This window comes from Phoenix dactylifera, unplaced genomic scaffold, assembly GCF_009389715.1.
Source record: "Phoenix dactylifera cultivar Barhee BC4 unplaced genomic scaffold, palm_55x_up_171113_PBpolish2nd_filt_p 000222F, whole genome shotgun sequence".
NCBI classification, from domain to species: Eukaryota; Viridiplantae; Streptophyta; class Magnoliopsida; order Arecales; family Arecaceae; genus Phoenix; species Phoenix dactylifera.
This window is the reverse complement of record NW_024067730.1, coordinates 507137-535005: the sequence shown is the minus strand read 5'-3', so window position 1 is coordinate 535005 and position 27869 is coordinate 507137. Positions and strand designations below refer to the sequence as shown.

Below are 27869 nucleotides of genomic sequence, written 5' to 3'. Positions count from 1 at the left end.
AAACTTTGATAATAGAATCTATCTTATTAATATTAATTTTTATGCATGTTGTAAAGAAAGAAATCTTTGTTTTTGAATTTAACAGCTTATATGTTAATGTATATATTTGTTTAATATTTTTTTTAAAATTTTCATTAATCTTTGTTACATTGATCAATTTGACTTGCTCATCTAATCCAAATTCCATACCCAAAGCATGTAAAGATCGGTAGGGTTTAATGGTCTTTCATACCGGGTCGTGTGCGAGGGCTGGACCCAACCCTATATGCCGGCTCTCTCTCTCTCTCGCCCCACCCCATCCTGCATGGGAGAGAAGAGCCCGTCGGATCCCTCCGGAATCTTTTCAATCTTTCGCCTTGTGCTGTCGAATCGCTAATTTTTCAACCTTTCGATCTTCATGCGATCCCAGAAGCTCTAATCCCTCCCTTATGATAGTGGTATCGAATTGAAGGTTTTTGAGCTGTAAAATCTCGAATCGAGGGCGACAGCAATGGCCGAGGAATCAAAGGTAAAACTTGCCCCCTCTGTTGCTCGGCCCTTGGATTTCTAGGGTTACCGTTTCCCGTCGTTTACTTAATCTTTTTTGGGTTTTCTGATGTATTGTTCTCCACGCGATTATAATTTTATATTTCGATTCGTTTTATTGGAGCAGAAAGGTGCGGACGTTGCCATTACTGACATATACAATGTTGAAGCTGCTGAAATTCTTGCCAATGAGGCCCAGGTGAGATGGTGATGTATAGTGATATAATTCTATCTCGGGATTTTGAGTTGTCTGATCGGTTCTGATGGATTCTGCAGCATCTACCTATCTTGGAGGCGGCACCAATTTACGAGAAGCTACTTTCGACTTTTCCTACTGCTGTAAATGTTTAGCAACGACATTGCGATTTATGATTTGTATTTTCTTATTTAACTGCATTGATATGCTTGCAAACTGTCGATTGGAATTTTGAAATTTGCACTTGATTTGGACAAAAGAAGGACCATTACATGGGTGGATTAGTGCAGAAAGGAAAATATTTAATATTCTCATTTAACTGATTTGTTGGCCCCACCCAATGTGCGCTCTAGATGTTAGAGAGAAGTGATTTTGGGTGTTGATAGAAGTGGGTGATTTAAGGATTTGCTCATACGGGAACTTGATCTGGTCTTGTTGATTTTGCATCAATCCAATTATTCAATTGTATGCTAGATTTTACAATGTAAAGCCAAATATGTAGTAAATAAAAAATCATTGAACAGGCCTAGTAAAGAAATTATTAAAAACCTGTACCAAAATTTGAGTGACCGATGAATGGGGATTTATAAAACTAAACCAAAATTTTCAGGAAAAGGCTTGATGGGTATAATTTGGCCTGGGCTGGCTGTATTTATGTGAGCTTCTACTTTGTATGTCTCCAACTGACAACTTTTCTGTGGAGTTGGAGGCCAGTTTTTTGGGCCAAAACTTTGAGACAGTCTGGCTGGTCCAGCCCATTGCCATGATAATTGTAATTGTTAATTTTGTACAAGCATTGGTTAAATATCAAGAAGAACTTTGATATTAATAACATAAAACCAAGATCAGGTCCGAGATTTAGATAGCACAAAGATCACCAAGTTTTAACTTTTGACAAGTTTAAACCATAAAGGCACATTAAAAGATAGTAAACAAACCTCTAATTAGTAAGGGAACACTCTGGAAGCAGGTGCAAAGAGATTTTTTTAGGTAGTTTTCAAATCATGTAGATGACACTAGGTAGAAGTTTTTAGCTACTAAGGAGAAAATAAAGGAATAGAATGGATAGAATGAAGAATAGGGGACTAGAATGGATGGAATGAAGAATAGGGGAGTAGAATAAATGGAGTGAAGAATAGGTGAGGAAAGATGGGTGGTTAGCCACCTGAGGGGGGAGTTGCAGGGCCACTAGAAAATTGAGGGAGCATGTTAAAGCTTGGATAGACACATCGTGACCTTTATTTGCCTTTTCCTATCTTTACACATTTTTTAAAAGTTCAGTTGGATTTTCATAGGTGGGTGTCCAATGGACTTAATTGGAATACTCCATAGATTGACCCATGCAAGTGCTGGTCATGTATTGGCTTAATTGCAGATATAAATTTCCCCCATATCTTGGAAATTATTATCTTGCTAATAAAAAACTACAATTGCATAGATTGAAAAAAAGAAGAAGACTACACAACCTGTAACATAAAGGAAGTCTATGTCATAGGCTCTGCATTATGGTTGCTTCATATCCCCTATGCCACCTTAAAATGTTAGCAACATTAAATTACTATTCCCTTTGCCAAAATGCTTTAAATCGTTGCCTAAGCTACACAGCCTTGTTTTTCCGATTTGGAAATCTTATTGTTGTTTAATTGCTGGCCTATACCAGAAAAAATGCTCTTCTTCTTCCCCCATTGGGCATAACCTTGTCTAAGGCAGTCTGAGACGAAAGTCTGACTGGGCCCCCTTCTTCATTCCTGCTATTCCCCTTTTAATCTTGTAGGCAAAATACTGGAAGCAGTATGTGGAGGCATACATGAATGTAAACAATGATGAGACTACAAAACAAATATTCAGCCGGTGCTTACTAAATTGTCTTCATATTTTTCTCTGGTAAGCCTTTCTTTCTGCTAGTGCTGTATAGTAAATATTATTTCTTAGCATGCATTACATGCCCATTTACTCAATTTCAAAATTTTCAGTGGAGACATGCACCTGACATGGGTAGTTATGTGTTCGCGCTTGCACGACAATCAGTGTATTGATAGTTCAGATATAACTGCTTAGCATGACATACACATCCATCTACTCAATTTTTAAAATTTTTAGTTGTACCATGCATTTGATGCTGGTAGTTATGGACAGATTCGCCGTACCAATGCGCACCGCTCCGTACTAGCTATACTGTACTGTACCGGTGTTGAATCAAGACTCAGCACAAGGGGCATACCGAGTTTCAATATGCCGAACTAACCCCTGCACCGTGCATACTGACACTGTATCAGCATGGTATCAATACAGGATCCAGTACTGAGATTGCAAACTTTGGTTGTGAGTTTATATTGGGCTCGCAAGGCAATCAGTTTCTTCATAGTTGTGTTATGTTGAACAGTCATGCTTGCTTTACAGAGTCAAATAACAATATGGGAAACTTTATCTCCCATACATAGCTTCACTTTAGCATCCCATTTTCTCTTTTATACCACTTGGCTACTTAAAATAATGTCATTAGGATTTACCTTCACTTAAACCAAGCTTTACAGCATTTTATAATCAAGCATTGCAGCTTGCTTTGCTAGTGTGTGTCCGACTAAATCTATTTTTTATTGGCAATCCTTTGAAATGCACATTTGTATTACTTTTTGCATTAAAAATATACCTTGGAAATGTTATAATTATATTAAAAGAAATCCTAATTTATTTATTCTAATGTGTTTGAATAACTGGGAAGAAGAAATATACTTTGCATGGGTATTTGATGATGCTGTACATGTTGAGAGAGAATGGACTATGCTCCTATCTAGAGAAGAGGGTATTCAGTCTGATCCTTTTAGCCATCGGATTGAGGTTTAATTTGTCCATATTAAAGGAAATAGAAAGGGCTATTAAAAAAGCTTTCGCTTTCCATTCCCTCATCTCTTGGCCGACCAAGCACTAGTCTTCTGCTACTTGCTCTTGATCATGGATCCAAATTGTCCAGATCCCCTCCTTGGTCGTCTAACTTATTTTGTCCTATGCCAACCTGTAATGCTTTTCTTCTCCTTTAGCACAGACCTCGGTAGTCACACCACAAGGAGCCCTCCTTCGTCAATCATTCACTAGCCCTCCATCAATCGTTCACCACAACAAGTCCCAATCCTCTGTCATTACTTCACCACCACAATTGGCCTCATCCCTTGTCTGTTGGCAGTCCTAGCACCACCTTCCTTTCCTCCATTTCTCCACCACCACTAGTAAATCTCACTTCTCCACCAACCACCAACTCTTAACCGACCTTGTTGTTGATAAAATTCCCCCTTCATCAACTCTCTCCACCCATCTGGCAATCGAGTTTTACGTGGGTTGGATTGATTGCCACAACCATGGGACTATAGCTAGGAAGCTAAAGCTCACGCTTGATGGCGATAGCCACAATCCCACGACCTCTAGCCTACCTTCTTTGGTTCACCCTCTTCTCTTGCCACCTAGTAGGTCAAAAGCATTAGGCTGAGAGGTGTAGGATGAGACTGCTGAAGGAAGTGGGCAGGAGCAAGGTACGCCGTATCGATACCGGTAGGCGTATTGGTCGCCTACCGGACCGGTAGGCGTATTGGTCGCCTACCGGACCGGTAGGCGTATTGGTCGCCTACCGGACCGGTATGGTTCCAGTTCGTATCGGTTTAAATCGGTACCGAACAGATGCCATTTCCACGCGCGTGCAGGGACGCGCAGGGGTGCACGCGTCTGCACACACCCCACGTTAAATGCCACAGAGTGGCATTAATTAAATATCCCGTGCGGGGAAGCACGCGGGCGCGCTGCCCTGCGCGGGCGAGCTGCCCTGCGCAGTTCCCAGTTGGTGGGGGCAGTTTCCTGCGTGGGAAGCTGCGTGCGGCCCTGCGCTCGTGTGGGCGTTCTTTCCCGCGCGTAGGCCGATACATAGCGAAAATTGGTCGGTTCCACCTCTCAGAGGCCGTAACCGTTTTTCACGGCCGAACCATACCGGTTGGCACCGGTACTGGTACGGTACGTGCTGAACCGGCCGGTTCAACAGACCATGGGCAGGAGGGGGGGTGTTGGGATGGGTTGCCATGTGGGATGGAGGGAAAGGATGAGGGAGACAAAGAAGGAAAATAAGTTGTTATTTGAAGAAGGCATGATTAGGAATTTGGGACTCTTTGACTCTTTCGTTCTTTTTTCCCAATTTGATTTAAAAAATATGTATCAATATAGAATTTTTAATTCTAAAACTGATAACTAGAAAAAGCAAGTGGAATGATTATCTTCTTCTTTCAGAGGTCATAGTCCATCTCATAATATATACACACATATATGTAAATCTATACATGTATAGAGAGAGAAAATGCATTAAATACTATATCTTTGACAAAAGATTTAATGATTCCAAGGACAATGATTGGCCACTTAAATTAAAGATCCACACTATTGCTTCCAATTAGCTAGTTCTTTATCAACCTTATTAATCAATGTTGCCAGTCATGTTGTCTAGGGGAAGTGCGGTGCAATGGGATTCCTAGATAGGTGTTAGGCATGGAGCTATTTTTATAATTTAGCATGGAGGCAAGTTGAGGTCCCTTGTTTGGCTGCCTGCCCAAATAGGAAAGTGGGTTTTTGGAGAAACTAATGTGCAGCCTGTATGCCAGTTCATAATCATACAACTAGAATTTAATTGCTGAGATCATTTGCTGGGTGGCTTCGACAAATAGCAGGGTATCATCAGCAAATTTCGATATGCTAGTGCCTTCAGATCACCTATTTTAACTCATGTAATTATTTTGCCGATGACGTGAGCCACAAGGAAGAAGACGTCGGGTGATAGTGTGTTGCCCTATCTAAGTCCGTTGTGGGTGATGAACTGGTTCCCAGGCTGGCCATTTAGGATGATTGCAGATTTGCTGTCATGCAGGAGGGCTTGGATGAATGAGCACCATTTATCAGTGAATCCCTGTTGGTGCATCTGAGTGGATAGAAAGTCTCAACATACATTGTTGAAGGCCTTTCTGAAGTCTAGCTTTTGGCGGAACCCTTTGTGCCATTTTTTTAATGGAATATGATATTGTCTCGTGGGTGCATATATAGCTGTCGAGAATGAAGCGCTCGTGGAGGAAGGTGGATTTTAAAGTGCTGATAAGGCTGGGCATGACTGACTTCAGTTGATTGACTAGGACTTTGTGGATGATTTTAAGCCATTGACCATGATGGTGGGGCAGAAGTCTTTTGACATGTGAGGCATCTTCTTTCCTTGGCATTAGGCAGACGAAGGAGTAGTTGAGTCGACTCAAATCCACCTCCGAGTGATGGAAGCTGTAGAGTTACATGATATCTGGTTTGATGATGTCCCAAAATTTTTGGTCAATGATTGCTTTTATTCATCATTCATTAACTTTAAAATTAACTATTTGTTCAATGTGCACAATTTTTTTTTTAATTTTCTGAAAGAAATCTCAAAAACTCTTGCTAGCTTTGATTTTATCCAAGTTTAGATATGATCTAAACTTCTCTATGATTTTACAACTCAGTCCCTATCCTGGCAACATTTCTTTTCTGTTAGGGGTTGGGTCATGGTTTGATTTTGAATGATATTGTCCTCTGGTTTGTTATATTGAAGGAAATTCACTGTAGATTGTATGGTGTATCATGTAAAATTTGTCTCACTGCGGATTGTTATCTGAGTATCTAGTTGACATTTGTATCCCTAGGCTTATAAGAGACCGCTCCGAGAGGGTATCATAATTGGTAGGTTCAGGTCTTGATTTCTAGAGTAGGCGAGGATATGTTGATCTGCTTAGCCAAAGAATGGGGCTGGAGGAAACCTTGACAAAACCTGTAATCACATCCTTAGTTGAGCTGTTTGGCCTGTTGAAGAATGTCAGCTGATTATCTCAGAAAAAGGGAAAAAAATGAGACATGCTCGAATGGGACAGAAGTAACAAATTAGTGGGTTTAAGTTGACAAATGCAAAAGCACTCTGATTCAGAAGATTGACTTCGAATGTCAGGGTTTTAGGTGAACTTTCATGCACCATGTGGTTTTGACATGAAGTTGTTTAGTGATTCTAGCTTGTTCAATTTTATCTTAACCATTCAAATGCCTTATCGTTAAATTTTTTTTTTGCCACATCATTTCCATCTAAGGGATTTAGAAAGTTCTTTCAATAGTAAACATACTTGTTTGCTGTCTGTCAAGCTATTTTTGTTTTTAATTTGGTTGTTAATATCATAACCTAATCTTTTTATTGTTGCTTAAATTTGACTTGTAGGCTTTGTTACATCCGTTTCATCAAGAAAGTAAATGAAAAGAAAGGAGCTGAGGGTCTAGAAGAAACCAAGAAAGCTTTTGATTTTATGCTGAGCTATGTTGGTAGGCACAATCACTTGCAATGTTGGAATTTCTTTTTTACTTTTGGAATGTCGAACCTTCTGAATTTTCACATGGCATGCATTTCTCTTTTGTTCCAAAAATTGTTTATTTGGTGTTCAGTGATTGATTGTTGATCTTGATTTTCGTGGATGGAGAGATACAACCATTAAACATTTTTTCTGGCATGTCCATCTAGATTTGTTCCTTGCATCATCGGCACTAATGATAAGGCTAGAATAAAGAGCAACAATTTCTATCCGGTGGATGTCAGCAATTGCAGTAGTTATTGGCTTATTACAAGATGCTAATGGACATTATGACAAAAAAGGAATTTTGCTTGTCCTTTATGGTTCCTGCAGTGCGTGAACACTGTGGTCATAATTTTATTTGGTTTCCTCTTGCTATTTCAAGAACTAGCTTGAGATAGCTTGGATAATTAGTTTCCTTCAGAGCAGCATCGGCGGAACCGGTACCGGTTGCCCGATGGGACGAGTTGGTGTGGGTTCGCACCGGACCGTGCTGGGTCTGTACTGACACAGTAAAAGAGACGAGGGAGAGGGAGAACGAGAGAGAAAAAGAGAGAGAAGGCGGAGAGAGGAAGGGAGGACGGCGGAGGCCGGCGCTGATGCGGGTGGTGCAGGCTGCGATCGAACCTCTGTTTCAAACCAGTGCTGACGGCCAGCGCCGGCCCTCCACTAGCCTTCCTCCCTCTCCCTCTCCCTCCCTCCCCTATTCACTCTCTGTTTTGTTCTCTTTCCTTCTCCTTCTTCTCCGGGGTGGCGTTACGGATTCTTTGCCGGAACTGTCTTGGTAAGCCGCCGGTATGGCTCAGGACGCTCTGAACCGAGTGGTTCGGGGTGTTTCCGCCAGCCTTGCTTTAGGGTTGTATCTTTGTTTTTAACCAGTTCAGATTTGGTCTAAAACTACGGTAAAAATGCTTCAAAACTTGTAACGCAAAACAAAAGCAAATAGAATTCTGGCATTATTTTTTGTTTTGATTTGCAGGCTTTTGTAATGATTAAAGTTCCTTTTAAGTGTTCTAATTATTCTTTTTTTTTGGTAAATTAGGATGAATTCTTAGATTTATATTTAATAAATTTTAGGTGGATTTATATTGATGAATTTTAGTTCTTTGATACTAATCGATTCATTAGGATCTGACATCGCATCTGGACCTGTGTGGATGGAGTACATTACTTTCTTGAAGTCAATGCCGGTATGTCCAGTGTCTTTCCAGTCTCTGTTCTTCTGTCTTGTTTATGCAGTTTGAAATAAATTGCATAATGAGCTGTTTAAGGGAATTTCAGATATGCACACATTATATGCTTTTCTAAAATCCTCTTTCAGGTTACAACAGCTCAGGAAGAGTCGCACCGCATGACTTCTGTGCGGAAAGTATACCAAAAAGCAATTATTACTCCAACCCATCATGTGGAACAGCTTTGGAAAGACTATGAAAATTTTGAAAACTCTGTTAGCCGTGCACTGGTAAGAAGCCTTATGTACAGGAACTTTTCATAGGCACTGGTTGTTTTACTAAAGTTGAGGGTTGTATTTCCTGTGGTTCTTTTTTAAGCTGTAAGATTTCTCTTATGTCCCTTACTACCATATAGAAACTTAATTTTTAGAAATGCTCCAGAACCTTTTGTTATTTTTTGGTCAACTAAAGGTAGCAAAACCACTTTTCTTTTGAAATGCTATACGTCTATTGTTTCATAATATTATAATTAGTTTTGCTACCTTGCTTTTCCCTTTCAGCATTACTTGTAGTCACTTGGATAATTAAAGCATGCAGTCAGCCTTGCAATTCTTCACTACTAATTTATTAATTTAAGCATCTGAATCTCTATGGAAATTCATTATAATCCATTCTTTAGGCAAAAGGGCTATTATCTGAATATCATCCAAAGTTTAACAGCGCCAAGGCCGTCTACAAAGAGCGGAAGAAGTACATTGATGAAATTGATTGGAATATGCTTGCTGTTCCACCAACTGGTACCTGCAAGGTATGTTTCCTTCTATAAATTTAGAATTGTTTCCTAATCAGTGCAACACCTAAATGAAAAAAGAACTGGCTTTATGCTACTGTGAATGACAGTCTTGTATGTTGTTTGTCACATGTGAGCTTTCGCATATAGCATGCTTTTTGTACCTATACCTAGTCATTCTGATCTACCAGGTAGTCAGGCTTAAACACCCTATTCATGATGAATTAAGATAGCAAATCAACTACCATTCTAGCTTGGAATGAGAAAACAAAACAGGCATATATCATTCTCTTTGTACGTATACCTAGTCATTCTGATCTACCAGGTAGTTATGTTTAAACACTCTATTCATGATGCAGTAAGATAGCGAATCAACTACCATTCTAGCTTGGTATGAGAATACAAATCCGAGACGCTTTTTTGATCGTCCTCTTCTCATGGTTGCAGTTGATGTTTGTCTCTACTGTTTTCTTTTCTCGCTTGTTCCCTTACATTACAAAAGCATTAGATCATTACTTTGCTTATCTATCAGTTGGTAATCGGTTCAGATCACAACCCATTATTGCAATAAAAAGCAAAATGGTGGATGGGAGGTGTCAGATAAGATCTGATGCCTCTTAGGTATTGCATCATTTCACAAGTGCGATTCATAGGAGTGGTGCGCATGGGCAGGTGGGAAACAACATGATAAACCGGTACTTGGGAAACAATCTGATATATGGAGACCATGGTATGCTGAACTGATCCATACCGGCTTGTTCAGCATATACCGGACCGGTCCGGTCTTGCAGTAGAAAACGGTTCCGTCTTGTATCGGAACCGCGGTGGGCCGGAACCGAGCGATACAAAGGGCGTACCGGTGGGAATGCGGTTCGCACCGGTACAAGCCCGGTACCACCTTGTACCAGTGTGAAATAGATCGGTTCAGACCGGTACAAGCCCGGTATCGCCTTGTACCGGTGCGAACCGGACCGCTTCGCACCGGTACCCCTTCAGTTTGCCACAGCGCGTCCGGTTCGCACCGGTACACCTTCAATTTGCTACAGCGCCGCGTGCTGTGGTCAAAAAGCGGTGGCCATTTTGGCCAGTCTCTCTCGATGCCTCACTCATTTAGGAGGACAGGATGCAGCTGCAGATGACCTCGCATGTGGAGTAGAATCCATAGACGTATCAGATTTCGAGTCATATACTGGATCCTATTATCCGCAGCCTTAGGCAGCTCAGGACCCATACGGATATGGATACGGATATGAACATGGTGCGTCGGAGGCATCTTCCGGTAGCTACTACCCTATGCAACCTGGAGCATCTTACGAGTCGGATTTTGCTGCCGCTATATTCAGATGGGCCACTCCACAGTCAGAAAAGACCTCTTAGAGCCAGAGCTTGAGTGAGAGATCCGAGAGTTCTTATAACCTGGCACGCGTTCCTTCTAGGATGAGTAAACAAGACTACAACGCCACTTGGGTAAAGGGGTGGGTTGATATGTCTCCTGTTGACTATACTTATGATCCGAAAATCTACAAAAGCCATCGCCACTCATTCTGATTTTAGATATCCGAGAGTGTTTTAAAAGTATGTAATTGAATGTATATTTATTTGAAGATATTTTATGTTGTTCATTTTATGATTTGTATCATTTGGAATTGAAAGTAATAAGATACATCATCTAGCTTAAACTCTAAACATAGAAACATAAAAAAAAACATGAAAAAAACATTAAGAAAACAACAACAAAAAAATCAAATTAAATTTAAATTCATAGAAAAAGATCCAAAAGAGAGAGAATTTCCTCCCAAAAAAAACTGCGCGGTAGCCGAAACCTGGCCAAATCAGTGATACCGGTTCGGTACGGCCGGAACCAGTCCGGTAGGCCACCGGTATACATATCGGTGTTGGTTCGGTAGACATTGATGGAGAGACTAGATATTTTGGATGCCTCCCGCCTATTGCTTCGCATCCCATTGCAACTCCAGTAGGTTAGAATCTAACTTCTTCCAGCTGAAATTTGTAATTTGGTGTTTCTTCTTTCAACCCAAAAGTCTTAGACCTCATTTCTTAATCGGATTAAGTACAGGTTGCACAAGACCGGGCATTGTCCAGATTATGTACAGGTCGCACAAGGTTGGTTCATGTTATTAATTTCTGTCCTAGAAAAGTTGATATGTGAGTTGTGTAATTGGGTCAAGCATTGATCCAACATCCTAGACATAAGAGCAGTTTGGTTTAGGTTCAGGTCATGTGAGACCACAACTGCACCCAACCCATGAATTAGACTCATGAGTCATGACATTGGTGCCAAGCATCATTAACTGACCTGATATGACCAAAGTTTTCAATTGCTGCATGTAAATAAAACAGCTGGTCTCTCCCCTATGTCATTAGCTTGGTTGGCCAAGCAATTGACTTCAGTTAGGACTCTAAACAGAAGACAAACCTGTAGCTATTTAGCCAAACATTGCTTACTAAACTTCGATTCACTGTCCCTATTTTCAGCCTACTTAATGTTCTTTTAGGACTCTGCAAAACAGGTGATTATTTCTTAAAATTTGGGCATCCAAAGATCCTTACAACAATTCGTCAAAAATTAATCAAAATAAATCACATTTCAATTTGCAAATATCCTATCTAAAAGAGACTCATTCGGATGACTTCAATACCCAAGGGAAGGCCTGGTCAGAATCTTTCTTGGCTAGTTTTCTTTGACCCAAGGTATACCGAACCGGTACCGGGACCCGTCCCGGTTGGTGGTCGAAACCGGTATCCTAATTTTTTTAAAATATTTTTTAAGTTTGAATTAATAGTAATTATTTTTTTATTTTTTTAATTATTTTAAGTGTAATTTGATATTTTTGATTTTTTTTTGATATTTTTATGATCTCGATACATCCTAAATGATGCCTCTTGATATTCTAGAGTGATGTAAAATATAAACTGATTAGTGAGATGTTACATGTTAGAAGAAGCAACATGAAATATTCTAAAATCAATTAGTGAGATACAAAATATAAAATGTTACAATCAATTTTCATATATTTAAAGTAGAACATATATACTGATATCAACATACATATCGATATCGAAAATCTCGTCGAGTGGCGATGCCTCTTGTAGATATTTGGATCATTAACATAATCAGGAAGCACATCAGCCCACCCTCTCTAACCAAGCCGCGTTGTAGTCCTGTACGCTTATCCCATAAGGAATGCACTAGGTTATAACCAACCTCAGATCTCTCACTGAAGCTTTGGCTCTGAGAGATGTTCTCTGCCTGATAATATGACTGTGGCGGAGCCTATTCGAATATGCCGGTAGCAAAATCTGACTCGTAAGATGCTCATGGCTGCATAGGGTAGTAGCAATCAAAAGACGATGCCTCTGACATACCATATCCATATCCGTATCCGTATGGGTCATAGGCTGTCTGTGGTTGTTGGTAATAGGATCCAATATACGACTCGGAACCTGATATGTCTATGGTTTCTACTCCACGTGCGGGGTCATAGGCAGTTGCATCGTGTCCTCCTGAACGACCTCGAGGAGCACATCTTCTATATATAATTGTATTCTTATAGGCTTTACCAGATTGTGCACCGTGGTTCCTATCCTATGTAGCATGCGTAAACTGGAACTCATTGATGAATCGAAGACCATCTTGCGACTCTCTTTTAAATGGTGGTCTCATGTCCTTCACTCCCTTTTTAGTCATCAGATCCATGACCATCAGAACTGTCATCGCTGCTCTTGCTAGTCTTTGAATCTGAGTGAACCGACTCTTTCACGCTCTCCATCAGGGTTGCAACTGTCTTTTCTTTTTCTTTTCTGTTGCACTGAGTAACTGTCTGCTTTTCTGTCATGCCCCTCTTTGCCTAGCTACACTAGGAGGATGGATGTTGCCTTCCTGACTGAGTCGATCTGATAGCGTGGTGGCCTTGTCTAAGCAACTCTCGATCATATATCTGAGAGGATGTCTTAGACAAGGAGTCATGTGATAATCGGCTCCCTAGTGACCTCTATGGATGTGGCTGATCAGTTGGAAGGATGCGTGAAATGTTGTGATTGGTTTCGAGCGGTTTAGGGCGAGTTCCGAATTCCATAGCCGAACGACCCAGTCCTGTGCTGGTTCGGTTTGGTACTGTCCGAATCAGGCAATACGACCTGAACTAGGCAGTTCGGCCCAGTTCACCCTACTTTGACTAGTAAGGACTGGCCATAGTGCCTTGTCTGGTTGGTGCTTTGCCATTCATTGCAATAGTTATGACTCCCTTGCCTCTTTCCATCTAATCCTTCTATCAAATATAAATATGCAGTGGGGCATGTTTGGTTCAGAAATAAGAAGTGGAAAACAAACAGCTTTTCCTTCTGGAATGGTTAGTCCACCTTTTTCTGTGGCCAAAATTTCTAATCATTACTGGAATAACTCTAGGGCTAAGGTTATTTTTGTCCAATAAAAAAGTAGGAATGAAAAGGCCCTTATTCAAGGAAGTATGCTATTGCAAACCACCTTTGGAATTGTTATTCTCGGGCTAAACAAGTTTATATGGATTTCCCATTCTTTAAAGATCAGTTTGGCCGGAATAAGGCCTATCTGTTGCATTATTCCATCGTTATTCCTGAGGCCTGAGTGCTTTTCCAGAGAGGAAGTTCCATTCAGCTGCATGGAATTGTCGACATCAGATATTTACTCATACCAAGATAATTCTTTTCAGATTTTTTTTTTTAAAATCTAAGCATCCAATTTTTCTTATTTGGACTTCTCAAGATGAATTTTTCTTATGTGCTGTTGTTGGTTCCTCCTAAAATGCTACTCTTAAGCAACATATGAAACATGTAAACAATTTTAATTCTAGGTAAAATTCATGCATCTGCTAATTGTATACCTGCAGGAAGAGCAGCAATGTATGGCGTGGAAAAGGCTCTTGGCATTCGAGAAGTAAGTGATTTCATGTTCTTGTCTTCCTTGAGTATACATGCACACACCCAGAATTCATGGATGCATGCATGTATACATATGTGTATGGGATGCTAATAAAAAAGTGAGGATGAATGCACAGAGGTTCTTTTTTGATCAACAAGCAAATCAGAGGCAGATTGCATGTATATTTGTCTTCTACTAAATACAATGCAAAGGCTTACAGTCCAGCATGCTGAGGCTGGCCTCTAGGCCTTACTTGCTACTCTTTTTTCTTGATTTCCTACTTTGCTCCCTTAAAATGCATCATAAACTAGGAGATATTTTTTCAACAAAAACAGGTTATGCAAAATCTGTCTTCGGATGTTTGCTTTTGAGATATTTGTCATTGGATACTGTCATACGTAACTTTAAAAATCTGTGCTTTTTGATACATGTAAATACATCAATGACTCAAGGTCACGTTTTTTTTTTTTTTTTTTTGTGAAGTGCTATAAATTGTAGATAAAGTACGATCTTGGTTTTGGCTATTTCTTGATAAAAGGTTGTTTCTTGAATCCTCTATTTTATCTATTCATAATCTGATACAGAGAGACCATAATGGCTGAAAAGCAACCTCCTTGTTTTGTAAGATCATGACCTTTATTCACTAGTCTTCTTGAAACTGGCTTATGGAATCAAAGTTTATGGCCTGATTGATTTATGTGGAAGCATTTTATGCCTTTTGTTCTTGAAGGATTGTTTCCTTGCTAATCATGGTACCTGCTATTTTAGTAGGCTAACAGAATGGCATCTTGAGATTTTGGGCCAATGTTCCTAGATTATCTTTAGACCTAGAAGAGTTGAAAAGTATGTGTTGCAGACCTTGATGGTTGTAACTAAAGAATTGAAAGATTTCCTAAAGGATCTGTAGCCACTGAAATCTTGACCTGCATTATTGTAACTTGAAATCGAACCTATGAGATGTATAACGATGAATTTGCCTTCATCAGGTTTTACTTGTCATTAAATGGTGAGAATATTCAGTGGCATGAAAGCATCATAGACGAATTGAGGATGAACATCATGCTTTGCCTGTTTTTCTGAAAATAGAAGAATGTATATCCTATGTCAAAATGAGCTTCTTTAAGAGCCTTCTCTAGGCTTTTGACCTTTGTTAGATTCTTTAAGAGAGTGAGAAAAATATTCACTAAGAGTACCTTGGATAATCCATATCTTTATCAATGCCAAAAATCCAAATTCCTGTCAGATCTAGCTTCTTTAAATCCCTTCCCATCATTTGCATTATTGGTGTATTCATTACTTCACATGGGAAACTATCCAATTTCCCTGTGCTTTTAGAAAGAACGAGAAGTATCTGCTATATATTGGTATAAAATCCTCTATCATGTTTATTGTATTCAATTCTGTTTTGGTCATACATATCTTTCATATTTGACCCTCCAACGCAATACCATCCTCACATTCTCTACTTTTGGGCAGGCATTTGCTTGACTTCCCTGCCATACCTTTCCAATTGTGAGATGATCATCATTAGCAGTCTCTTTGAAGATTAATTGACATAAGTATAACTAACCGTAATATCATGGCACTTTCCTATAAGCATCAAACTGCATAATTTTATTAGAATTCTGTAACAAGTCTATTTGCTGAAACAATCCTTTCTCTTTGAGCTAATATTTGATCCTTACTAACTCCTATAGTCCTTGAAAGAACTGTACACTGACACCATTCAGGCCAAACAACTTGAATACCTCTAAATTCACTGAAATTAGGATATTTGACTCAATCATTGAAGTTGCTTATGCAAAAGTAAAAAAAGGTGATGATTTTCAGGCTTTCAACATGGTTCTACATAAGGTTCGCCGTCTTGGTACCAGACCCTATTACTGGTACCATGTTAATACAGTGTCGATACGTCCAGTACGGTACCCGATTCATCATACCGAATATCGGTATGCCCGCTGTGCTACGCACTGGTTTAGTACCGGTGGTAGGTATGGTTGGTATGCTTCGGTACCGACCGATATGGTAAACCTTACTTGTGGACACTCTGGAGGGAGGGAATATGTAGTCAGTTATGATTCAATGTCACTATCGACCTTTTTAAAGGCTAAAAATTTGAAAATGTTACTTGATCTAAATGGTTGGGATGAGGCATGAACTAGCATTAGAGGCTAGGTAAGGGCTGGTGGTACAGGAGGGGAAGGCTTAGGACCCCCTTGGTGTCTCGAAAAAGGATTTGAGCTTGTACTAACCATCTTGAAGGGGAGGGGGTTGGGATCTACTAGCAATTGTCACTTGAAGTGTCGTTCATTGAAGGTTTCTAGAAAACTGCAAGCATGGCTTCCAACCTGTACCTTGCTTTGGTGGCTTCTCACTAGGGCCTTGATTTGTTGTATCCAATACCCAAGGGGTTGTGAACATTATCCTTCCATCTTGTGATCAAATTGGATCAAAAAGAAAAAAGAAAGTGCTAGAGACCTAGTGTTGTAGAATACCCTGTTTTAATCCCTAGCTTCGCCCCTCATTAAAGAAAAGTAGTAGCCAATTTAAGTCTACACTAAAAGAAAGAAGAAAAACAATCTAAATAAAATTTGTTCAAAGCAAGAGATTTACATCAAGAACGAATAAGATTTTAAATATCATGGGATGGGGCTGTCCTAGTTTTTCTGTGGAATGGGATACCCTGCATATTGATACTTGGGACGATGGATGTCCATCCTATCTAGGTCCATTTCCGATTCATCCCATCCTGGCACTTGGGACAATGGCCTGTCCCGGCACTCGAGGCTGCAGGATGCCCCGTTGTCCTACCAGTATTTAAAACCTTGAGAACAAATATATTACATTATACCAACAAGGAATCAGCCAAAAGAAAAGGAAAGCTTATTGAATTCAAAGTGGATTTACTTGTAGATGCCTTTCATACGGAGGAGCCTCTAAGGGGCTGCCCCTCTTGTTCTTAGCCACTTGGTGTCTTCTCTTGCTTCAAGATCTTCTTGGGAAAACTTCTTGCTAAGCTTCCAGAATGGTAGATCTAAGAAAATTCAAGCTAAATCCATGGAATTTTTTGTTCGATCTAGGAGAAACCTTGGTGTAAGAGAGGTGAAAGAAGAGCAGAAGGGCTCCATTTTGGCAGAGTTTTCCCTCTTCTCACCATTTTCTCCAAACTTTCTAACCTAGATTTGAAGAGTGGGGCGGTGGAGGGGGAGGGGGAGAAAATGGTCAAGGGATGGAAGAAAAAATTCTCAATTCTCTCGGGGAGGTATTTGTAAGTGTAGGAATTCAAATGGAGGGTTAGTGATGGAGGCTCTCGAGAACTTAAAAGGGGAATCTATCGAGATTTTAGTGAGTTCAGAAGTGTGGTTACTTTTATGAGTGCAGTTAAGGGTCAAGTATAGGAAACTAAGTGTCAAATTAAATTTGGGGTGCAATTTGAAGGTGCTAAACAAGTCCAATTGAGGCAAAATTTTAGGAGGATGGGATTAGTGTGTAAAGAGTGCGGATTGACCAAATATGGACCTGGTTTGACTTTATCTGACCAGCGGCCAAAGCTGGTCATATAGGGTCGAGGATAAGGTTTTTAGAGGCTGAATTTGGTCAAAGTTGGCAAATTAACGGAGGGAGATGATGGAATCATGCATTTGAGTGTAGATAAGCTTGCTAGACCGAATTAGGGAATATAAGGTGGAGTTAGAGGAGAACTGAGGTTTGATCTAGTGGAGTAGTCTCAGATCTTAGCTATGAGATCTTTTGTTGAAGAGAGCATGTCAAAGGAGATGCCTTGGGCTGTCTACATTACCAGTCATATTTTAAGACATGTAGATGATACAAAAAATGCAGCTCGCGAATTAAACTATCTTTACAAAAGGAGGCTGAGCAGCTGGAATGCTGGGCACATGGGTATATCGAAAGTCAGCACCCTCTTAATATTTGAGAGCGAGTGCAATAGATAAGAGCCCTTGTGATGTTGACTCAGTGATAATGAAATAAGTTTTTGGAAGGAAATTAAACTTGATGAAAAAAGAGTAAGTATAGAAGCAGAGGTATGACCATACTTCTTCCACGCAGTGTGTTAATAAAGGGAGATCTCAAAGTAAAGGTTTAATAGTTGATTGAAAAAAAAAAGAGAAATCAATAGAAGGAAATATTTTTAATTTCTGGTCTGTGGGGTGAGAGAACTATTACAAATGAAAATAAAAGCATTATGAGATGTTGATATGAAACCAGGAAACACTTAAAAGGCTTGTTTCATGAGAAGATTCTCATTTGTGTATGAAGAAGGTTTAATATGAAATTAGCAAGCTAATTTTTGTAGAAATCAGCCTTTTAATTCTGCATGCTTAACCTCTTGCTGTAGGGATGATAGCATTTTATCTTACATAGCAATATAGCATGGCCATGGTTGAACATATTAAAAATTAACATCATAGCAGAAAACAAAATGATTTTTTTAGTATTAAAATTACAATATATTGTCAAACCAAGATCACTGTGTTTAACAAGAGAATAACAGATATCCTCTTCCCAGCCACTTAGGAAAAATCAGTGGTATAACTTCAGATTGCTAACTAACAAAAGGTCAGCCAGCTGCCTGGGCCCACCATCCTTGTAATATATAGCACTTCGGTTCTTTTTTCCATTATTGATAAGTGTGCTGATGCGTTGTCTCTGATATGATTTCTTTCTCATGGACTGTATGAAAGATAGTGTGTAATTTTAAATGGAAAGCTAACATGATAAATTTATTTATACTAATTTTATTCTTTCAAGAATATAGAGCATTCTGCTTGTTGTATTTATGACCATAGATTTTGCTTGAGAATCTTGTACCCTTTGAAGTTTGAACTCTATCTTTGCTAATTCCTGTCCAGAGGGAACCCTCAAAGGATTGATGCTGCATCTGCCAACAAACGTGTTACTTTCACTTTTGAGCAGGTATGCAGATAGTGGTTTTTGTGTTTGTCTTGTTTGCCTTTTCCTTGATTCATGTATTCAATATTTGCATTAATTGCAGCAAAACATACTAATTTGGCAGTACTGCTCTTAGGTGGAGCAAGAATTTTAGAAATATGATGTTATATCATAATTCATAATTTCACAGAAATGCCACTCACCTTTTTCTTCTTAATTTCTATTTTTTGTATAATTTCTCAAAGCTTAAGTTACAAATGAAAGTTTTTTTGTTATAATTTCATATTTTCCTGATAAAAATGGCGCTCTTGGCTTAGCAACTTCTCCTATTCAATGCTTCTTTTCTTGTGTTTGTATAAATGAAATCAGTTAGCCATGTGATATTTTAAGATCTGAATAGTGCTGTGACTGTGCTTAAAAAACCATCTTAAGCAACTCATTCTCAGCTTTAAGACTTTTAAGAATAATTTTATCCCAGGGGCACAAAGCTTAAGTTACAAATGAAAGTTTTTTTTGTTATAATTTCATATTTTCCTGATAAAAATGGCGCTCTTGGCTTAGCAACTTCTTCTATTCAATGCTTCCTTTCTTGTGTTTGTATAAATGAAATCAGTTAGCCATGTGATATTTTAAGATCTGAATAGTGCTGTGACAGTGCTTAAAAAACCATCTTAAGCAACCCATTCTCAGCTTTAAGACTTATAAGAATAATTTTATCCCAGGGGCACCCTTGTTATTTTCTATGTTTTTTCCCATTTGAATTTCAATGATGGATCTTCCCCTGTTGATCTCCAGAGTCTGATGTATCTGTATCATTATCCTGATGTATGGTATGACTATGCAACATGGCATGCAAAGAGTGGTTCCGTGGATTCATCGGTTAAAGTATTTCAGCGGGCTTTAAAGGCGCTTCCTGGTAATTGGAAGTTCTATTAATTTCTGTTTCTGCTTAAGATGTCAAGAACTTTATGCAGCAATTACTTATTCTTGGAAGTAGAAAGAGGGAATGCTAGTCCAGAAACTTGATAATTGTACTTGAAATCTAGGATTATTCTCTCTAGATTCTGTCATTTTCTTATACTGAAATATTCTTTCAATTTTTAAAGAATGCCTGTGCAATTGCAGCAGTAAAAAAATGAGGAAAATAACACCAAAATAAAAGGAAAAAGTAAAATATCCTGGCTGTAAGCGTATAAGCGAAAAATTCTAATTTTTATATTTATAAAAGCAAAATAAGTTTTTGTGTTTCGCTCTGCCCTCTCATGGGAGTTGTTAAACTTTTTATACTTTGTTTCTCATGTGCCGGAAATGAAATATGCAATGAACCAATTTAATGAACCTTAAACTTATGTTTCTCTCACATGAAAAAGGAAAAATTGCATTGGGCCATGATGTACTAAACCTTCCCCTGATTCTCTCAGATACCACATCTGGAAAAATGCAGTGCTCTTTCCCTCTCTCTGCTTCCATTTTCACCTAAATTTATTATCTTTCATATGTACCTGAAGGTTGACTACCATATTTAAAAGAATGCTGCAAGTCAAATTTGAATGATACCAACAAAAGGTGTTGTTTTTAGTGAGTTAGGATCTTTCAATTGTATGTTATTTATCCTTTGTTTTTAGATTTTATATTTCATATTCAATATTTATTTTTCAGTTTCTTTTCTTTTCGTTGTCTTGTTTGCATGGTATAATGAATATTAGTTGTTTCTTATTCTTTTTTTTGTTAATTATTTCTCTGAAGCATGCATTGCATGTTGCTACTTGCTAGTAACTATGAACCATGGACATGGATATGGGATACGGATACGGATATGGCGTAGTATGGATAGGCCAATACAACAAACCTTTAAAAAATAGGATACTGCTAAAGTGCTAATAAATATACCTATAAATATACACACACGCACACATATATATATATGTAAAAAAAATTATAAAGCATGGTAGGTTTTTAAAATGGCATAGTTTGTACTTTAGATGGTAGTATCAACTATCACAAGCTCATCATGTAATCATCAATCAAAATATCAAATCATAAACCAAAATCCATACTTCATATTTTGATATTAATGTTGTAGACTAAAACTTAACCATTCATTATTAAAAGATTAGCATTAAGAAAAGAGCGCAAATGCTCTCCCCTTCATATTTGTAAGAATTGAGGAAGTATCTTGAACCTTATCAGAAAGTATCTAGAATATTTTTTTATGTTGAAAAATAGCATACTTTATACAAATATTGGACACGTCCATGAGGGATTCGATCCATATCTGACATGGATGTGACCTAGGGTTTGAAGTATCCATGCTTTCTAGATAATTGTTACCAATTAGTAGTGCTTATATCAAATTATATTTACTGACAAGTTCAAATTTTTTCTTAAATTAGTATCATTGCTCACCTATTTGGGTTTCAACAATTATGAAACTAGAACAATTGCACAAGGGCCTAATTGGGTTCAAAGTGATAGCCTATTACGAGTCGTTTATGAACTAGACATTGTCTTATAATATAATTGTTTTATAATTCCTTTTTAAACTAATGTTGGCTAGTTTAATTTAATTAAGTGAAAATGAACTTGGTCCGAGAACCTAGCCTTTTCATGCATTATTAGTTTTATGATATTAGTTTTTTTCAAGGGTTGCTAGACCATCCGAATTAGGCAGCTTTGGGCGTACTAAATTGAACCAGCATCGTCCAAGATGGTTGAGTCTTCTGAAATGAGGCAAGAGGCAAACTGGGCTATATTGCTCCAAACTAGGCTGAAATGACTAGTTTTGCTTGGTTTCGGATGGTACCAACTTGATTCACCCAGGCCGAATTGGCCACACTTACATAAAAAACTCCCCATCCCTCGATCCTGATCTCTATTTTCTCTCCTTGTCTCTCTTTCTCTCTTCAATCTCCCATGATTGCTGTCACCAACCACCACTATTGAGTGCCTCTCCTCCCCTCCCACTCTCTTAACCCCCTCACCCGCAACTTCTTCTGTTCCAAATCCCTTTGAGATCCTCGAACCATATGTTGGCATTGCTTGTTACCCTCCACAACCTTGACACCTTCACCTTTGCTGCTTCGGCTTTGCCTCCCCAGCATCCACTTCTAGGTTACTGCCTAGGAGTACCCTCTTGCCTGCCTCCCTCTCTTGCCCTCTCTCTAGATTTGAGGGTAACAACACCTAATCAACATGGTACCATACCATACTGACTTGGTACCTGGCTGGCATGGGATATGGTACCGGTATTGCTGCCCTTTTCTCGTTATATCAGTTTTAACACTACTCAAGAATTTCCTTGCCAACCAACAAATGTGGCTTTTCTTTTAAACAGAAAGAGGACGACTAAAGTTTAGATCAATTTTTTTAATTCTTAGGTTGTACTTTTGAAGTTCAACTAATAACTGGTTGAATCTGTTCATGACATTGATGATTTTGCATTATCTTAATGTGAGGTTATAAAAGAAATCACAATTTGCAATGACTTTTGCTAGATTCTGAGTTATTAAAGTATGCTTATACGGAGCTGGAAGAGTCTCGAGGTGCAATTCAGGTTAAGTAATGGTAACGATCCTATTCATGACTCATGTAACCTTGGTAAAGTTGACTGATGGTTGGCTTTTATGCAGCCTGCGAAGAAAATATATGAGAGTCTTCTAGCTAACGATGCAAGTACAATGTCACTTGCACACATTCAGGTGGGCACTTCCTTTTTTTCCTTCACTTTCTTTAAGTTTATTTAAGTCATAATTTTCTCATTTATCTATTTTTTCTTATTGGTTGCCCTCATGATTGGAGTTTTAACTTTTTATTGCAGTTTATTCGGTTTTTAAGGAGAACTGAAGGCATCGAAGCAGCTCGGAAGTATTTCTTAGATGCTCAAAAATCACCGACCTGCACTTATCATGTATTTGTTGCATATGCTATGATGGCATTTTGTCTCGACAAGGATTCCAAGGTTTTGAAACATCTGCACTCTGGTTATTTGTTTTTGCTTTGTACTGAACGAGCATGTTTTCAAACTATACCTGAAAGAAAATGGATCTATGATTCTTCTATCTCCTGGATGGATATGTTTATAGAGCACATATAACCTGCTGTTGTAATTGTGAATTCTATAGATAATCCATGAATTAATAGTGTCTAAAATTGGTTGCTAAATTATCTTTTGGTAGTTTCACTCGCAATTGTTTGGTGCTTGGTCCTCAAAATATGAATCGAGTATAAATGACGAGTTGGTTGTGGATGATTTAATTATGCCTTTTCATCAACTATTTCAGTTCCAATATGAAAGGAGTTTTATGTGTTGTACAAATATAAGAAGATCCCAAGCCTGAAATCATGCATAGTTATCACTTACAAGGGCAAACTTTTTGATTATTTTAAATATTGGTTATTATATAATTACAATGTACATAGTAAGATACATTTAAGCAAGGTTTGCCGAACCGGTACTGAGACCCGTACCGGTCGGCCCTCGGTACAGTTCGGACCAAACCGAACTGGTAGTGCTGGTTTACGGACCGACACATCCTAATTTATATTTTTTTTTAGTTCTCTGTCCTTTCGAACTTTTTCTATAAATTTAAGCCTAATTTGATGTTTTTTTGTTATTTTCTTGATGTCTTTTTGATATTTTTTGATGTTTCTATGATCCCGGTATAAGCTAGATGATGCATCTTATTGCTTCAAAATGATACAAATCATACAATGAACAACACAAAATATTCTCAAATCTAGATACAATCAATTACATATTTTTAAAGTCCAACAACCTTACATAATGATATCTAAAATTAGGTCGAGTGGCAATGTCTCTCATAGATTTCTGGATCATTAGCATAATCAGAAGGCACATCAACCCATTCCTCTAACCAAGCGGCGTTGTAGTCTTGTATGCTCATCTCATAAGAATTGCACACCGGGTTGTAAGCACTCTCGGATTTCTCGTTGAAGCTATAGTTTTGAGAGATGTCTTTTGGTTGATAATGCGGCTGTTGAGGGGCTCATACGAATATGCCGGCAATAAAATTCAACCCGTGAGATGCTCTGGACTGCATAAGATAGTAGCTATCGGAAGATGCCTCAGATGCACCGTATCCGTATGGGTCATAGGTTGCCTGTGGCTGTGGATAATAGGATCCAGTATAAGACTCGGAACCTGATTTGTCTATGGATCCTACTCCACGTACGAGGTTATCGGCAACTGCATTGTGTCCTTCTGAATGAGCTCGAGGAGCCCGTCTCCTATATGCAATTGTACCTTGCGGGCTCTACCAAATCGTACACCGCGGTTCCTGTCCTGTGCAACATGCATAAACTGGAACTCACCCGTGTATCGAAGATCACCCTCTAGCTGTGTCTCATAAAATGGGACTCCACTCTCTCTATGGCCAGCAGATCCATGACTATCAGAGCTGTTATTGCTGCTGCTTCAGTACTTCTCGACACTCCTCATTGGGCCTTTTATTTTTCTTTTTTGTTTTGCGGGGCAGCTGCCTTCTTACTCTTCGTGCTCCTCTGCCTAGCTATGCTGCCCTCCTGATTGAGTTGACTGAGTAGTGTAGTGGCCTCGTCCAAGCATCTCTCAATCATGTCTTTAAAAAGATGTCTCAGACAAGAAATTATGTGGTGACTGGCTTTCCTGCGGCTCAGCTCGGCTCGGATCGATCAAGTACGCCAGTTTATCAATTATTTAAAATTAGCAAAATATTAATATTCTGATGATAATTTTTTATCTTAAAAAATATATCTGACTTATCTAATACATAACCCTTTTTTTTATTTTTTATTTATTTTTTATATTTTCTATAATTTCTATTTTAAAAAATATTTATATATCATAAATTCAGAAAAATATGATTTCTATCTCAGAAATTACTTCTGAATTACGTAATATGTATTACTAAGTTTTTTATAATTTTTGATGTTAATTATATATTTTAAATTATTTTTTATATTTAAAATTAATTTTTAAATATTAATAATTCAAAAAATTAATTTCAGCTCAAAGTCTTAGATTCATGTAGAACTCAATAATGGATGCTACATATATTTTTTTAGGCTCTCGAGCATGCATAAAAGATTACTTATTTCTCATTTTTTTTCAAATTTATGCCTAGACTACTATAAGTATGATCGTATCAAAATTTGAATGAATGGACACCATATTTTTATACAGAGTAGCTTGCATGGCCCTAAATACATTTCTGATTTTACATTTTTTTAATTTTATTTTTTTAAAAAATTATTTTTAATTCAAAACTATGTTTATAATTTTTAAATATTATATATAATCCAAAAATTAAAACTTTTTATGTTAGCATATACTTAATCCATAGATCTACAACATATAAAAAACTCAAGCCCAAATCAAAAATTTTGGCATAATCTCCTCTTAGTTTTGCAATTTTTGAGCTAATTTTTCACGGTCCTACAAAAAAAAAAGAAAAAAGAAGATAAAAAAAAGAAAGCACACCTTATTTACCCTTGGCTCTTTCTTCTGATAGCCTGAATCAATATTGTAGATTTTTTGTAAGAAAAAAGGTCCTGAATCCACTTGCGTGGCGTTGAGAAGGCCTTCTTCGGCCTTCTCCTTTAAGGGAGTTCGGATTTTAAAGTGGACACCATGCCACAATTGGCTGCCACAGCCAAGGTCAGAGGAACTGGTACTAGATTTCGTACCGGTTCTTCAAGGGGATGGCTCAGTACGAGCCTGCGCTGCGCCGTGCCGGGCCTGTACCGACACAACGAACAGACGGGAGAGGCCAAATGAGAGAGAAAAAGAAAGAGAGCGGGGGAGGGAGGGGATGCCAGAGGAGGGCCGATGGAGCTTGGCGGAGGCTAAGAGGGGGCTGACGCTGGGAAAGAAGGCCGCTTAAGCGGCCGACTCCCTGTTTTGTTCGAAACAGGGTTCGACCACTTAAAAAATTTGCAAATTCGTAAGTTAAGTCGTCAATCTATTTGATGAGTTTGAAAGTAGAATGCTAACATGTAAAAAATAGATATCATGCATGTGCTTGACTTTAGAAATTTATAACATGTCGTGATGCTAAAATTAAAGTTGCTAATTATAGTAAGAAAAGTTTCAGATAAAAGCTTATATCTTTCATACAGTTATATTTCCTTTTTGTTCGTTCCCTTTGTTCTTTTTTCAGTTTTTCTGTTTTTAATTACAGTTGGATAACTATCTTATATGCTGGTTCACTTATAACAAGTTCATCACATACTGCATATACAGGTTGCTACCAGTACATAATCGTACATCATCCATCACTGGCTTGCTAGCCACTACATTAATTTAGTCACTTGTGATTAAACAGTATGTTCTGTCCTCTGTGACTTGTCTGATGTCGTAACTGTAAGACACATTTAGGAATTTAGGGTTCTGCTGCACATTGATTCTTTTTTCTCTTTTTTTGGGTACAAGCACATTGATTCTTGATTTTGATGTTTGTTCCATTAGCATCTACAACTCCAGAATAGCATATCTGGGTTGTTGGCTATTCTTGCCTTGTCCGAAAATCCAATGCACATTTCTTTGTAAAACTTTCTTAATGCCCTTTATTTATATTTTGGTAGTTTTGATACCTATCAACATATATAGGCTTTGATAGCAAATACAAACTGAGCGGATTTCTATGCTGGATTAAGCTAATGAGCAACAATTAAAATGAATTTGGCTGCTGTGAACTCATCTGGGTCACTTATTTATCTTTACGAGATAACTCTATGCTTTTTGTAGGTTGCACATAGTGTTTTTGAAGCTGGATTAAAGAGATTCATGCATGAACCTAGATACATCCTTGAGTAAGTTCTCGCCCCTTTTTTCTACAGTTGATATATTGTTGGTGTTTTATGTTTCTCTTTTAAATGGTCTTCTCTGGATTGTAAAAATTTGACCTTATGGGATGTCTTAACAGCACCCAGTAAGTTGAGAGCCATCCAGTAATAGGTAATTTATAAAATTACATATTCTGAGGTCCTGATGTTCCATTACAGATATGCAGATTTCTTATGTCGTTTGAATGATGATAGAAATGTCCGTGCTTTGTTTGAGCGAGCTCTAAGCTCACTTCCCCCGGAGAATTCTGTAGAGGTATCGTAAGGTTTGTTTAATTATGTTATTTAGAAAATTGTTCTCTTCAAGACATGCTAAAGCCATATCCTTAGAATTTGGCAATTTACCATGTGTTAAAGGCTTGTTTGTATCATCTGTGAGGTTCTATCTGCTGGGTGTTGGCCACATTCTCCACTTATATGACCAGGTTGAGCTGTAGATTATACCCTACCAAATAATCTAATGAGGTTATCCCTAGAGTATTCAATATGATGCCATTCTTCTATATTGATTAAGTTCTGTTGAATCTGTGTCTAATTCAACCTGGAACTTTTTTGACATCAAATATTTGGATCTTAACAAGTCCAACCTGATCTAAAAAATAACATGTTAGAGTGCATGCAGGTAAGTATGTGATGCACAATCAAATCTGGATTGGTTCCCTTAATTGGAATCAGTTTGGGCTATAAGATCGGCGCATATCGGGGATATTGGGATCCTTTGATTGGTAAGATGCAGATACAGATCATTTTAGCACTTAGAACATATTAAAATAATTAAAACACCCATCTTTAAAATTCATTGATTTCGCCCATCTTTAAGATTCGTCGATTTCCTTGATTTTTACATTGACTAATTCATTGCTTAATGAGTTTTTAGAATATAAAATTTGCAATTTCCATAGGGTTTTCAATTCAAGAGTAAAGGAAAAGGATATTTAGTTATTTAGGAGATAAAACACTGAGTTAGATTTTTATCAATCTACAACAAAGGAGAATTGATTTGGGGGTTGTTTGGTTGCTTGCAGTTCATCTGGTTGCTAATCCAACTGCAAGAATTGGAGTGGCAAGCAGCCTTTGCAGCTGTTTAGTTGCCTATAACTTTCTTCACATTGTAATTAGGTTTGCAAAATAAAACAAC

The 27869-nt window shown here is 38.2% G+C and overlaps 1 protein-coding gene across 3 annotated transcripts in view; it reads left to right on the top strand.

The window, feature by feature from the left end:
• Nucleotides 1–238: 238 nt before the first annotated feature.
• The window catches only part of LOC103718100 (cleavage stimulation factor subunit 77), a 51044-nt gene continuing 23413 nt past the window's right edge, over nt 239–27869 (top strand). For 2 of the 3 annotated variants that reach the window (XM_008806765.3, XM_008806764.3), the window contains exons 1-16: nt 239–508; nt 653–724; nt 802–864; nt 2496–2605; nt 6972–7072; nt 8227–8288; nt 8420–8560; nt 8950–9078; nt 13947–13993; nt 18850–18913; nt 19685–19805; nt 22384–22442; nt 22519–22587; nt 22707–22847; nt 26634–26698; nt 26891–26987. In XM_008806765.3, the coding sequence (XP_008804987.2) occupies nt 491–508; nt 653–724; nt 802–864; nt 2496–2605; nt 6972–7072; nt 8227–8288; nt 8420–8560; nt 8950–9078; nt 13947–13993; nt 18850–18913; nt 19685–19805; nt 22384–22442; nt 22519–22587; nt 22707–22847; nt 26634–26698; nt 26891–26987 (1359 nt within the window). In that variant the 5' untranslated portion in view covers nt 239–490. Of the gene's footprint in view, nt 509–652; nt 725–801; nt 865–2495; nt 2606–2857; nt 3002–6971; nt 7073–8226; nt 8289–8419; nt 8561–8949; nt 9079–13946; nt 13994–18849; nt 18914–19684; nt 19806–22383; nt 22443–22518; nt 22588–22706; nt 22848–26633; nt 26699–26890; nt 26988–27869 lie in introns of those variants that run through there. The other variant, XM_039117440.1, reaches the window with a different exon arrangement.